Source organism: Agelaius phoeniceus, chromosome 1 (assembly GCF_051311805.1).
Source record: "Agelaius phoeniceus isolate bAgePho1 chromosome 1, bAgePho1.hap1, whole genome shotgun sequence".
Taxonomy (NCBI): domain Eukaryota; kingdom Metazoa; phylum Chordata; class Aves; order Passeriformes; family Icteridae; genus Agelaius; species Agelaius phoeniceus.
This window is the reverse complement of record NC_135265.1, coordinates 84,968,372-84,981,751: the sequence shown is the minus strand read 5'-3', so window position 1 is coordinate 84,981,751 and position 13,380 is coordinate 84,968,372. Positions and strand designations below refer to the sequence as shown.

At 36.5% G+C, this 13,380-nt stretch overlaps 1 protein-coding gene across 10 annotated transcripts in view; it reads left to right on the top strand.

Moving 5' to 3' along the window:
* Positions 1–13,380, top strand: part of COBL (cordon-bleu WH2 repeat protein) — a 157,581-nt gene that overhangs the window by 82,196 nt on the left and 62,005 nt on the right. For all 10 annotated transcript variants that reach the window (XM_077182679.1, XM_077182673.1, XM_054647821.2 and 7 more), the window contains one exon: positions 2,515–2,709. In XM_077182679.1, coding sequence (XP_077038794.1) covers positions 2,515–2,709 — 195 coding nt within the window. The remainder of the gene's footprint in view (positions 1–2,514; positions 2,710–13,380) is intronic.

The following is a 13,380-nucleotide window of genomic DNA, read 5'->3' as shown; positions in this document are numbered from 1 at the left end:
TGGAATAATAGGCTTGATATAAAGGTTGGACTTGGAAAAGAAAAAATAGATAAACTTGCAAGGTTGGGTTTTTTTTCTATCATTCAAGTCTTTTTATTAAAAAGTACTTATAGCTTCATGGAAGTATTACCTTTTTTTCCCCTTGTATCTTCTGTTAGGAAATCCAAGCTTAAAAACAGGACAAAGCAGCTTTAACCTGTTTAGTTGTTCATCACTGTGTTCCTTCCCAATGACCTGTAACTTGGAAAAGGATTTTGATAGCTCTTCTGCCGCAAGATCTTGAAATAAGATTGAATATTCATTTTAAACTGGTTACAGCCTATCGTCTTACTAGCACTCTGTATTTTTAGTGCTAAGAGGGAAGTCTTGGGTTTTTTTATTATTTTCACACATCTTTGTCTAAAATTTCTCCACCCTTTTATCTAGAAGGTTAAAGGATTAATAGAGTCAAAGCATACCTGCAGAACCCACTTTGAAATTGTTTTGTTCAGTTGTTTTGTAAATGTGCGAAAAGAGGAGACTCTATTCCCCTCCATGAACCCATTGTTTCTGTAGGAGTAAATAAACTTTATTTGATAGGACCTTGTACAGTATGCCCTGATAATGACTTAAAACTTTTAGCTTACAGATGTGATCATTATTTTTTCCACTGCCCAAGGTACAGGGCCAAGACAAGACTAGTTCTCTATAATTTTATACCTAATCTTTTAAACAATACCTTCTACTTCAACCTTTTTTTCTTCCTTTCCTAGAAGGGTAAAGATACTATTGATGCCACTCAATTCAGAGAAATTAGTGATGAAAAAGATGCAGCAAACACTGCTTTCAGTCAGAGAAGACTGGTATCATACTCCACTTGTGCTAAATACATTATTCCAAGATGAAGTGTGCTGTGCAGTGTGCAACATAAAAGTTAAAAAAAGCATCTAGGTCAGTAATTCACATCACACACACAGTAAATGCAGGACAAGGCACAAATCTGTTTGCATCTCAGTTGCTTTCACAGCAATCTATGGAGCATGGAACTTTCCCAGGAAGTAAAGGAGTCTGTATTATACATATTTTCGCACTGCTCTTTTTTTTTTAGCTCTTTATGCTTTATCAGTGCTTCCTCAATGGTCCTAAAACTAAATGAATTGTGTTTTTCATCTTGCTGCCCTGTTTTTTTCATTTTTTACCGAAGCTTGCACTTGGCACTTGTGGAAAGAAATTGTCTTTCTTTTTTTGAAAGTAATGGCATTTGGGGTGGCCTTTAAGTTTCCTGCCAGTATGTATTCTGTGGTTTTGGACAAAATTCCACCAGAGAGCTATATGTCCTTGATTGGAGAGTTTTGAAATTGTGGTAGCATGTTTTGTTGTGATAAGAACAGCATTATCAACCATGCTCATCAGCCTATGTTTCCAGAAGAGCTATTCAGCTCCAGGTCATGGTGAGGTGGTATCAGTGGTGATTCCACAGAAGATATTTCTGGGAAGAACTTACAGTCAAATAACTTAATTAAAAAGTAAAATCTTCAGTTTAATATAGAAGGTTCTCTTAATTAAAAAAAGGAAAAGGTGACTCAGATTTTGAGGGGAAAAAAAAATCTTTTTGCAAGATTTTTATTAGCAGAGTAAAAAATAGGTATCGAATTTAAGAGTAAAGACTAAAGTTAAAATAGTTAAAATGCACATTTTCAAGGAATCCTAGTTCTAACCTTTTGTATTTGTAGATTTGCTACGATGTGACTGCATATGTTTCTGTTTGCATATTAATATAAAAATGTATTAAGATTCTGAAATGCATTAAACTTTTTCCAATGTTTTTGTTAAGTTTTCAATGAGAACTAAAGTAATTTTTAACAGTAAGGAAATTCTGAATTTTCTGTTTCTCCTCTCATCTGGGCCTGTTAGAATCCAGAGTGGTGTCTGTCAGTAGGACTTCTTTTCACCAAGTTAAATGGTTGTTTTCAGTAAGTTTTAAGTGATTATGCGTGATTGTGCATATAAATTGGAAATAGTTTAATGGCAGCAGAATTTCTCTTATGTAAATCTGCGGAGAAGACTCAGGTGTATCAGGGAGATTGATGACAAAATAGACAAGCCTGAGACACTGACAGCATTTTATTAATACAGTGTTCTCATTTAAGAGTAAATCTTGCTTCCAGAAATGTGTAACACTTGTAATTTAAATGCAACTGCAAATGCATTTGGATAACTGTAATTACGAGTCTTGATGTGAACTTTAAATTTTAAATAGCAAGCAGCAGCAGTGTTCCCATCAATACTACTGTTAAACCACAGTAGGTGCTTATCATGCCTCCTGTCTTATTAATACTGCCTGTAAGCTTTGTTCCAGTCGACCTTTGGAAGTTTCCAAAAGTTAGCGTTTGCAATTCAGCAGGTTTGGCAGAGGAACATACATGATTATTCATATCATTGTTTAAACGGTAACCAGATGTGTCTTGTTTTTCTTCTTTCTTTCCCTTTGTTTTTAAAGAGTGAGTTTAATCCAAGATGTTAATCCATTTACAGGGTTTTTCCACAGCACCAAATTCCCCTTCGGTGAATTCTCGTTCCAGTAGCCTGGGTTCATCACTGTCCCTTGGTAACATCTCTGGAATGACAGCAAACCCAGAAGTGAAAAAGCGCAGAGCACCTCCTCCACCAGTTGCGACGCCAGTATTGCCGAACGTGGAGGTGAAGGGACAAGAGAGGACAGCAGCACAGGTAACAGTGACACTGCTGGATGGGCTCCTTTCTTTGCTGTGCTGGGTACCATCCATCCATTCAGCAGTCCTAAAGCCATTCACAGGTATTTTGGTCAGCTGTTAGCTACAGCTGACCAAAACTCCCATCTTACAAGATAAAATTATCAAAGGTCTTAGTGTTTTGTACACATTTACTGAGTTCTCTTGAGACTGCCCCGAGCTTTCTGCCCTGTCAAGAACCATTCTAAATCAGAAAAGGTTTATGAAGCAATATGCTAAGAGAAGGAGGGTAAAGAAAAAGTAAGGCAGAAAAGCTGTAAATTTTATAAGGTATCCTTACTGACTCCAGGGCAGTCCTGGAGAACAGGTGAAAGTTCTAACAAGTGACAAAAACCTTCAGCATACTGTTTTGTCCGGATACTTTTCAAGCTATCACCTATATCCCTGTTTCCAGTTCTGCCATGGGATACCAGAATATCTACTCTGTTTTCTGAGTTACTATGTGACCTTTTAAAGCAATGCTCTGGTTTTGTTTTTATAAAAGGTCATTGTTCCGCAGTACATTATTGAGAATTAAACAGAAATGGGGGGAAACCTTTCTGAGAACCTAAGTCTTTGAAAAGAATAGAGCTAACGGAAGAAGAAATTGCTCTTGCTTTTATAGTGACACTCAGGTGTGTGTTACTAAACCTGCACAAGTCTTCTGGTTCCACCAGCAATAGGATTGTAGGTCTAAATATAAACTGTAGAAATCAGCATGTAAAGATATATAGGGAGGCCAAAGAGTGCAAGGAACCAACATCACCAAAGCTGTGTAATGTGGACTGGCTCTTACCTGCTCAGGACTTGTCACCTCTATGGCAGACTGATCTTTGGAAAGCAAACTCTTCTAGTACAAAATGGAGTCAGAAAGGAATCTTTGAATTCACTACACAGGAAAAGGAGAGGAGCCTGGTGCTCAGTCTCACTCCCTGTCACTCTCTTATTTATCTACATTAAGACATATGTTAAACACCTTCTCAAGTGAAGCATTCTGTAAGAAAAGTTGATGCACACTCTTGGTAAAGGATTGTGGTTTTTTATTTTCCCATTCTTAGGTTATCTAAGTGTGATTGCTAGAAGATGGTAGTGTTTCATCTTTCAAAATTGGGATAGATGCCTTGAAATAGCACTTATTTATAGATACAACTGAAGAGAAATAACAGCATTTTTCTAGCAACACTTGTGCAATTTTTTTCTTAAAATTTCCTTTTGAAATTCCTATGTAAATATTTTATGAGGTTTCTTGCATCCCCCAGAGTTAATGTGTTTAAGGTAAATACATTTTTTCATGCAAAAATACTGTGGCATTCTGACTCCTGAGTTTATACTCGCAGGATAATCGCAGACTGCATTATTCTGCCATTCTCTTTGGCTGATCTCCTTGCAGTATGGCATTGAGATTCTAAATTGGGATGTACAATTACACTGTAAATCTAAACTCTCCTTAAACATACTAACATTTCTATTTTCAGCATTAGGTTAAATAGGTTAAAATGCTGGTTTTCTGAAGCCATGGGTAGAAAATTCTGTGGTTTATATTTTGCAAGTAGTATACAGTACAGTATCAACTTCAAATTCTCTTAGTCTGAAGGAAAAGTTATGGTGAAGAAGGGAAGAAGATGAAGGTTGTGTCAGAGGATTTTCCATATCAGAGTTCATTTTGGGCAAAAGAAATGTCCTTTGTAGCTGACAAAGTCAGTGAAGACCACAGTAAAGGTGCTAGAGTGTATTTGGCTGCATTTGTTAAGTAAAGGATATCTTTCTGGAAATAATGGCCTAGGTCAAAATGTTAGAAAGTTATGGTGCGTTTCTGAAGCTCCCAGGATGAAAGTTCTCAAAGGCTGCCATATACTTTTAACAGGAATGGAGTAGAATGGAAATAAGGCACAAGTTCCATAAAGCAATCAAAAACTGAGGGAAGAAATTCATTATTCAGTATTATGGGGCAAAGTAGCAACGGAGATATTGTTTATAAGAAAACCCAAATAGTTCCATTTTATCTACGTGCAGACAAGCCAGTTTGCTGTGAAAATAGAGTAAAAAATCTCAGGGTGTAAGTTTATTTCTTTAGTTTATGGGAAAGAATTAGCAATGATCTTTTTTTTCAAGGAAGGACGTCAATTCCTTATTAATGGACTTCCTTCCATAAAAAGATAAGATGTTTGTTTAGAAAACTTTATTTATGTGCAACTGTTACTAACAGGAAGATCCTGCAAAAGGGGAACATGTTTGTTTCCAGTGAAGCTAGCACACTAATAGAAAATGAATAGGTGATATTCTGAACTTTCAGAAGGTTTTTTCTTTTTTATCTGTCTGGTTCCATAAAATTGTGTAGGAAATAAAGTACTGTAGCTGTTATGAACACCTTTAACTTTCCAAACCAATAAGCCTGTTATTTTTAACCCATTGTTATGTTCCAGGTATAAATGATTCTTTAGGGTTACATATATGTCATCTCCCTGCCTAGTGGTCCCAAACAAAAATTTCCATATGTATGAAGACTGGGGTGTTTTAGTTTATGATGTACATTTAGATTTTCTGCACTCATTTTTCTGCATAGGGGACTTATTGCAATATAATTTTACTGTCTTACAGCTTTTGTTCCTGTAGGGCTTAGGGTAATTTATCTTCTTGTGGATAAGACCCCTGCAGTAAATTTATTTACTTTTTAGTGAAACAACATTAGTCTTCCATATCTGTTTAAAGGTAGTGTTCCCTCTGTAACCATTTTAAATCTACCTTAGAAAATATTAATGTCTGTTCAGAGTGTGCTGAACATGCACTAGGTAGTTTGCAAATGAGTTTGCAGGGTCAAAGAAAGGAGTCTACAGATTTCTTCCCTGGAGACTTCACCCCTGTTTTTCTTAAACATCTTCCAAATGATGCTATTTAGAATAATGAGAAGTCACTTGAAAAAATAATCTTCAAAATGCTAGGGTATATAACAATTCCTGGACAAAATCCAGGAGGTTTGATGCTTATGAAGCAAGGAGGTCCTCTCCTTTCTTAAGCTGCACTTTTAGAAGGTTGTATTAAAAATCAACAAATTTTTCAGATATATTTATTTCAGATTTATTTATTTATTTGTGTTGTTTTCTGTATATAGCTATTGACAAACTAATGTATATATACTGTGGGTTTTTTGCCCTGCTTTTTACATTCCTCTCTTCTCCATTTAGATCTCAATGTTGGATTGCTGAGGATGGTTGTTGACTTTGAATTATTGGTCAAGACCATATTTTAGAGCAGAATGCTTGCACCCAGTGTTTGATCAAGGCTGATATTTTCTCACCAATTATAACTGACTCATTGAAGAGTCTTACTCACTTGAACAAAAAGTCAAGAGAGACAAAAGAGAGCCACAGCCACTCTCATAATTTCTGGCAGTTTTCTTTCCCATTGTCCATAGTTAAAATAAACCAATTCTATGCCTAAATGAAAAGTTTGGCTTTAAGATAATTATTATAATGTGGAAAAAATGTAAATGAGATTTTCATATCTTTCCTGGAGAAAATAAGATACCCAAGACAAAAATTTGCCAAATGTCTTGCTTATGTAGAAGATATTTTCAGTAATTGCTATGTTTCTGCCATCTTCATTGATGATCTCTTACACTGATCACCAAATAGGGTGCTCATCTCTGTCTCCCTCTATGCTGGACATAGCAGCCTCCTGCAAAGTATGCTGCCAGTGCATATTGCACTTGAAAGAGTGATGATTCTGCTGGCAGTCATGGACAGGAGTGTTGCAGAGGTGGCAGGACTCTGGCTTAGGCATCCTATCCATTTAGCAGCATTTTCGTGCTTTTGGTAGGGTTGCTTTTCTCACAGCAGAATTCATGTTACAGATTATTTACTGTCCTTTAATATTTAAACCAATATAAATAGAATACACCAGGGATTGAAAACTTAGGTCCTCCCTATGTGGTCGAGCATATTAGCAAGGAGGAAAAATACTCCAGTGAAATGTCCTTTCTGGAAGCCATTGAATTTTTACCTATCTACAGGCACCCCTGAAACAGTTGAAATGACACTGCAGATGAGCACAGCATATAGTGAGAACATACCTGGAATTAATTCTGCCAGCAAGAATCACAGAATAATCTTCAATCAGTAAAAATAGAGGAGAGGCAGTAAAGGAAATGTATGAATAATTTAATATTGGGATCATAATTAACATACTAAATTTTTTCAGTGTTATTAAACTGTAGACTCATGCAAATTTTTAGAATCAGTCCCTGAATTTTCAGTTCTTTAATTCCCCTTTTGTATGTGTGTATGCTACAGGTATGGACTTGGAAGCTTCTTGGAACTGTGACTCATAATCTTCCTTAGAATTAAGATGTATTTTTAAACGGTGGCCAAGATTTTTAGAAATGGTTAGTTCAGCTGTCCATAATTAGGAAGCTGATTCTGGAGCTTGATGTTTTCTGAACTTTTAAGATGTCAGAAGCTACGTCTGGTTGCTCAGCAACTCAGTATCTGGCCACTGTGATTTTAATATCATATTATTTTCCAATGTGCCACCTTCTGTCACCAAAGGAATTTAAATTGAGGTTGTTAATACAAAAATCTGAGCAAAGCAAGAATTACTTCCAGTAATGTTCCCCCCAGCACAGCAGGGTTTTTTTGCACAGTCATCTTTCATGCATTTTTGCACAAAGTGATAACCATTCATCCACCTTGCTTCTGTATAATCTTAATGCCACAGATTTGTGGTTAGCTGGCTGCAGGGATAATCTTGATTGATATGAAATCACACTGTTACTGTTGTTCTCCTCAGGTTTTCCAAATGACATATGTCCCTGTGGCTGCAAATTGGCTCTTAAAGCCACGAGCACAAAGCATCCTGTAGAACAGTGTAGAGTAAGTTCTTGCCATGTACATCTGTATCAGTATGGATGCCACCAGTAGAGCTCTCTGTGTGTCCTGTGAGTCTTGAATCTGCCTTGTCCCTGGGTATTTCTAATAAATCTGATATTTGAAATAATAATACTCCTGCAGTTGGCTTTCCCTCTGAGAAACAGCCAAGTCTTTAGGAAGAACCTGTGTTTGTCTGGATGGCAGCTTTTTTCCTCATAAATTTTCTTGAACTATGAGATTTGACATTTTTTAAGAGAAGCATGATAACAACAGTCACTGCAGTTGTGGGAAGTTGAGGGACAGAAGAGTCACAGCTGAATGACAACACCTACCACGGCTTCTTACAGAACTGAGATTTATTGTAGCCAGCTGTCTAAAACCCACTTAATTAACATCACCTATAGAAGCACGGTACTCATACCAGCTTCTTTTCATCTACTTCTTCTTTTGTGCATCTGCTGCAATTTATTATTGTCTAAATTTCACTCTGATCAGAGTTCTGTGTCCCAAGAGGAACAGTTTCAAATTAGTTTAGATTTACCTGCTTAGTAGACCCTATTTTTAATAGAAAGTATTGCAGTCATACTTGGAGGGGTTTGTTTTTGTACTTACTGCAGCAGGATATGTTTATGCTATAGGTATTTTCTTCTCTTCTACCTCATACTTTATTTCACTTCTTCTGTAAAAGATAATGGGCAGTTTGTGGGGGACATGTGACAGATGTATTCTGTTTTAATAAGAAGCCCAGAATCCAACAAAAGGGTGGATGGCTTCAGATTACTTATCTCCCTTTCGTAGGTTACACCTAAACCAGAAGTGTCTACTAGAAGTCAACAAGATATGAATGCATGCTTTTTTTATCATCTTTTAGAGAGGAAGGGAGGTTTCTCTTGACTCAAAGGTCTTCTGGGTGAGGTCTTCTCAACCTTTTTCTTATGACACATTTCCTTTCTCCCTTAAGTGTTCTGTGAATGTATTTTCATTTTGCTTTGTGGGTTGTTTTTTTTTTCTGTGGAGCATCCAGAAGTCTCCTTTGAGAATAACAGATACATTTTTTCACATTCTGAGGAAGGATGCAATGAATCAGATTTTGCTGTAGGAAAAAGCTGTTTTTCAAAATGTGTCTTTTATTTCTACAACCTATTGTATCTTCTAGGTCACTTCTCAGGTTTTTATAAGTTCCCTGAGAACATGAAAGCAGGATTTATTCAGAACAAGGAGGAAGAACACTTGACTGACTTTTTAATTTGTTTAAAATGTTGATTTAAAGTTAACTAATGACTGAGTTTATATGCCTTTTCCATTGTTCTGATTTAAATTTTCTTTTTGTGCACAGAGGCCTGAAATGTGAATACTGCATGTTATTTTTAGAAGTGTCTTTGCCTTTGTTCATTAACTGAGGATGTCATGAGTGTTAGCTGTGATCTTCTCCAGTCTTTGTGGCAGACTTGTTAGAATTCTCAGGCAGTATGTGATATCTCTCAACAGCATTTTTCTGATGAGGCAGAGATATTGAATCTTTAATAAAGATGCTCTTTCTCTGGAACACTGTTCAAATGCCCAAGTTATGTAAGCCTTAAAGAAGGAAGCTAGTTTTTTGTATTAGAGTTTGGATATTGGATGCTGGAGTGCACTTTTTACTGCTGTATGATGCCAAATTAAGAGGCTGAGGACTTCTTATGTGATTGACATGGGGCAATGTTTTGATAAGGTCAAAGAGTAGCTATGTGTCTCTGTTAATACAGATTTACAAATAATTATTGATAAACAAATTAAGAATGGAGATAATATTTGTTTTTATTTGTTTCTGTGTTTCACACCAAATTCACGTAGCAGTTGCTTATTTTGGATGTACAAGGCTGTAAATACTGCATGGTAAAAATTTTCCACTAGGCTTTTAGTATCTATGTTTTTTTGTGCTTTTCTTCCATTCTGCCTGGAATTTTAGTTAGAAGCTAATTTATTTCATTTATGCGTTCCTGTAGATGTTGAGAGTTTATGGGTATCATGGGGTCTTTTGCCTCTGTTCATAGAGCCATATCAAAATAATTTGTCATACACTTTGGCCAGAGTCTTTAGCCTGTTAGTCTGGGATGGTAAAACAGTTAAACTTGGCTTGACATTTTTCACAGGTTAAGTGGTCTGGCACAGACAGATAATGACCATCAAGCTTGTCCAATTACAGAGATAAGGAGTGCACTTCAGTTCTTTGTCTGAGGAGTACATTGTAGTTCCTTTGTTGGAGCAGCAGGTGTGTGAAATATTCTCAAGATGATGCACTAGAGACTATACTGCTATCTGCAGTAGGAAAGATTGTATAAAATAACTGTGTCTGTAGTAAGTCTCCACTATGAAAAGAAAAGAAATAGAGAAAAAAAAATTACTGAATAATACTGCTAAATGCTGCGAATGCCACATTCTGGCATGAAGAAGTTCAGAAAAAATAGGTGAAAGACATAGTTGCTGTTTGGAAAGTAAGAGAAATTAAAAAAAAAAAAAAAAACAAACCCAGCCTCCTTAGGTGGTTTATGTACTGGCAAAATTACTGGAAATATAATAGAGAATTTAACCAGTTATCATCTTTATAAAGAGAGTGAACAGGGTAAATGTAGCTTTAGTAAAAGAGAAACCCTGCTTTACAGGGTTTTTTCCCTTAGAGTGCTCTTGATGCATTCAGCAAGCAGATGGGTGTGATCTGGTTGATACAGTCTGTCTGGGTTTCCACAAAGCTTCCAGGTTCCCTCATCAAGAATTTCATAAGGAAACCAAGTTCTCAGTTCCATAATAAATAAGATCATCTAACTCTTAAATAACAGACACAAAAGAAAAGATGAGAGAGATTGCAGGTTAGGACTAAATGATCTGCTCATCTGGTGGTGAAATGTTGCAGAAGCCTTGGAGTATTTGACCATCCATGTCAATCATATTAAGAAATGACCTGAAACAGAAACAGTGAGAATTTTTGTTGCTCCTACTTGAGTTATCTGGATAGCAAGGACCAAACTGAGTACGAAGAGCAACAGTTAGAAGACCTTATGAGACTGTGCACTGGGAGCACTTGCAGATGGAAGTAGTTAAATTCAGTGTGGGCAAAGGTGAAGTGTATATATGAGAAAATACCACTCTTAATTTTTCCTAAAACCTTGTAAGATACTGATCTCTCTGCTGGCAGTAACTGATTAGGAAGATCTTAGGATCAGAATAGGATTTTTATTTTAAAAAAGTCATCTCCAAGCTCAATAGCAATCAAAAAAGGAAATCAAATTAGGATTAGCATTTAGGAGAGGAAAAATGGGTAAAAAAGATTGTTTTATTACACCTCTACATTGTGAGCTTTTTTTATGCCATCTTAAATACTACAACAGTGTTCTCCTTGCTTCAGAAGGATATTACAGAATAGGATGAGACTCATGGAAAAACATCAAGGGTGATCAAAGTTGTGGAGTAGTTTAGTACAGGGTCAATGGTGCAACTTAAGTAAACCATGATTCTTCATCTTGAAAAAGTCACTGAAGACAATGGATAAAGATTTGACTTTTCAGCCAGCCGTTATAAGAGCATTTGGAGCTAATAGGAAACAGGCAAACTCCCAAAGTCAAAGCACATGGGTCTTCATTGACTTGGTCCACCAAGGTTGTTATGGACACTAAAAGTTTACATGGGCTAAAGAGGAGACTGGACAAATGCTGCAAGAATGACAAATCCATTATGAATTTTTAAAGATAAATCACATCAGGAAGTCCATAAAATGAAGTTGGTTGGTGGCCACAAAAGTATTTGGGAGAAGGTGGTATTAAACATACCTTTCCTCTTCTTTTGCTGTCCTGTAGGTACCTGCCACAGTCTAATAAAGAAGCCTGAGCAGAACCCTTGATCTAACACAGGCAGCTATTTTTGGAGAATACTGAAGAGAGTCATACCCAAATGATTGTCTCATATAATCTGATATCACTCCAGAAAAGTCACTGGCAGCATACACGATGACTTCACTAGGTCTTCTTATCAGTGGTAATTTGATGACCAGAAAAACATGGTTCTCATTAAAAACAGAAACAGCTGCCTCTGATTGCTATTCCCAGTCATCAGTCTTTGTGTTCCTAAGTACAAAGCTGCATTTGCAGAATGGGGCTGGAAGTTTTGCCAGTAAATCATAGGACCAATAAGAATTTTGCACCATGAACCCTAAAGCAACTTGCCTGGTATGTGTTTTATGACTTGGTAGTGTGACTGTAGGATCTGAGCCCCACAGGACTCTGAGGGTCATATTTGCAGGCCCCTTGGGCTGCTCCTCAATATTCTGAAATGTGCATATACAGCTCATATTACAGGTGACTGGGAGCTGTATGGGTGATGTCCAGTGGACTCTACAGGATGTGTGCCTTTCATTGACAAAATAAAAAGCAGCATGAAAGATGTGATCCCTTTGTATTTCAAATCAGTATCTGATCCAGGTGCATGTCAGATACACTCTCTAGGTTGCAGATCCTCTGAGGAAGGAACTGTTGAGACACTTCTGTCTTGTGCAGTGACAGGGCTATTGTTTTACTTAGAAAATGATGATATTTCTACCCTTCAGGAGATAGAAAGCCAATATCTTTGGGTGTTCCCTCCATCTATCCACTTTTGGTAATATTTTTTTAAGAGTGTATAAGGGTGGAGCTTTTCTTAATGACTTTCACTTAATGGCCTTGTCAAAAAAAGCCCTGTTCAAACTGTTGCCCTTCACAGACATAAAATTTTGTGATGACGCACATTAAGTTTTATAGAAACAATTGTCTCTGTAAACAATCATAAACCTGAAAGGCTTTATGTATTTCATATTTCCACTGGAGCTGAACCTGGTTAGTGCTATCCTATTATAGAGACCATTATCAAGGTGTACAGAACCAATTAGTAGAAACAAGAGTGAGTAGTAAAAAAAGCTGTGGTCTTTAAAATGCCCTATACCATGGTAAATGACTAAGATATTAAACCTCAACAATTCATTTCCAATTTGAAGGTGTTTTGTTCATTTTTTAAAGAGCTTTAAACATGACATTCAGTTATCTGAATGAGAAATATCCAGACTTGTTCATGTTTTACAAAACAACAATCAGATAGCAAAGATGAAGCCAGCTGACAGCACATCAGATAATGTTTGCTGTGCAGTTTGGATGCTTAATTTAGCTAACAGCTGCACTTTAGTTTGGATAAATGATGCAGGCCCAAATTAAAAGAAAAGAGTAAAGTGCAATGATGGCTGAAGGCTTATCTTGCTGTCATGTAAAGCATGAAATTTAGGAAGGCTAAAAAAAGCTGCTAGAGAAAGGGAGTAATTTGTACTTCTTTTTATGATAGAAACAGCTCCAAAAATTAATTCTGGTGTATGCGCACTTAAACACATTAATTCTTTTAACGTAGTTATTAAAAACTACAGCTTAAATGATACATGCAGTGTAGTGACTACTTTCTCAGTATCTCCAAAGAGCATCTGTTAAAGGTATGCTGTATTTTAATAATGTATTACAGAATTTTTTTCTGTAAACCTCTAAAGAAATTCTCTTGTTTCAGTCCAATTTGCTACCCATCCTCTTTATTGGTCCTAATGCTCAACTTTGTGTTGCTGCACATTTATTTACTAACAGCATGTGTCTCATTAAAAAAAGAGAGTGGCAGAAAGCATTTTAATAAAATGGCAACTCTTTTTTTAGGCAGCAACTTATTTTTCAGCTGCTTTTTTGTCCCTCCTTTTCTTTCAACTCTTTTTTCCTGTCATTTTAAATAGAGTAAGGTGTCACAGTGTGATG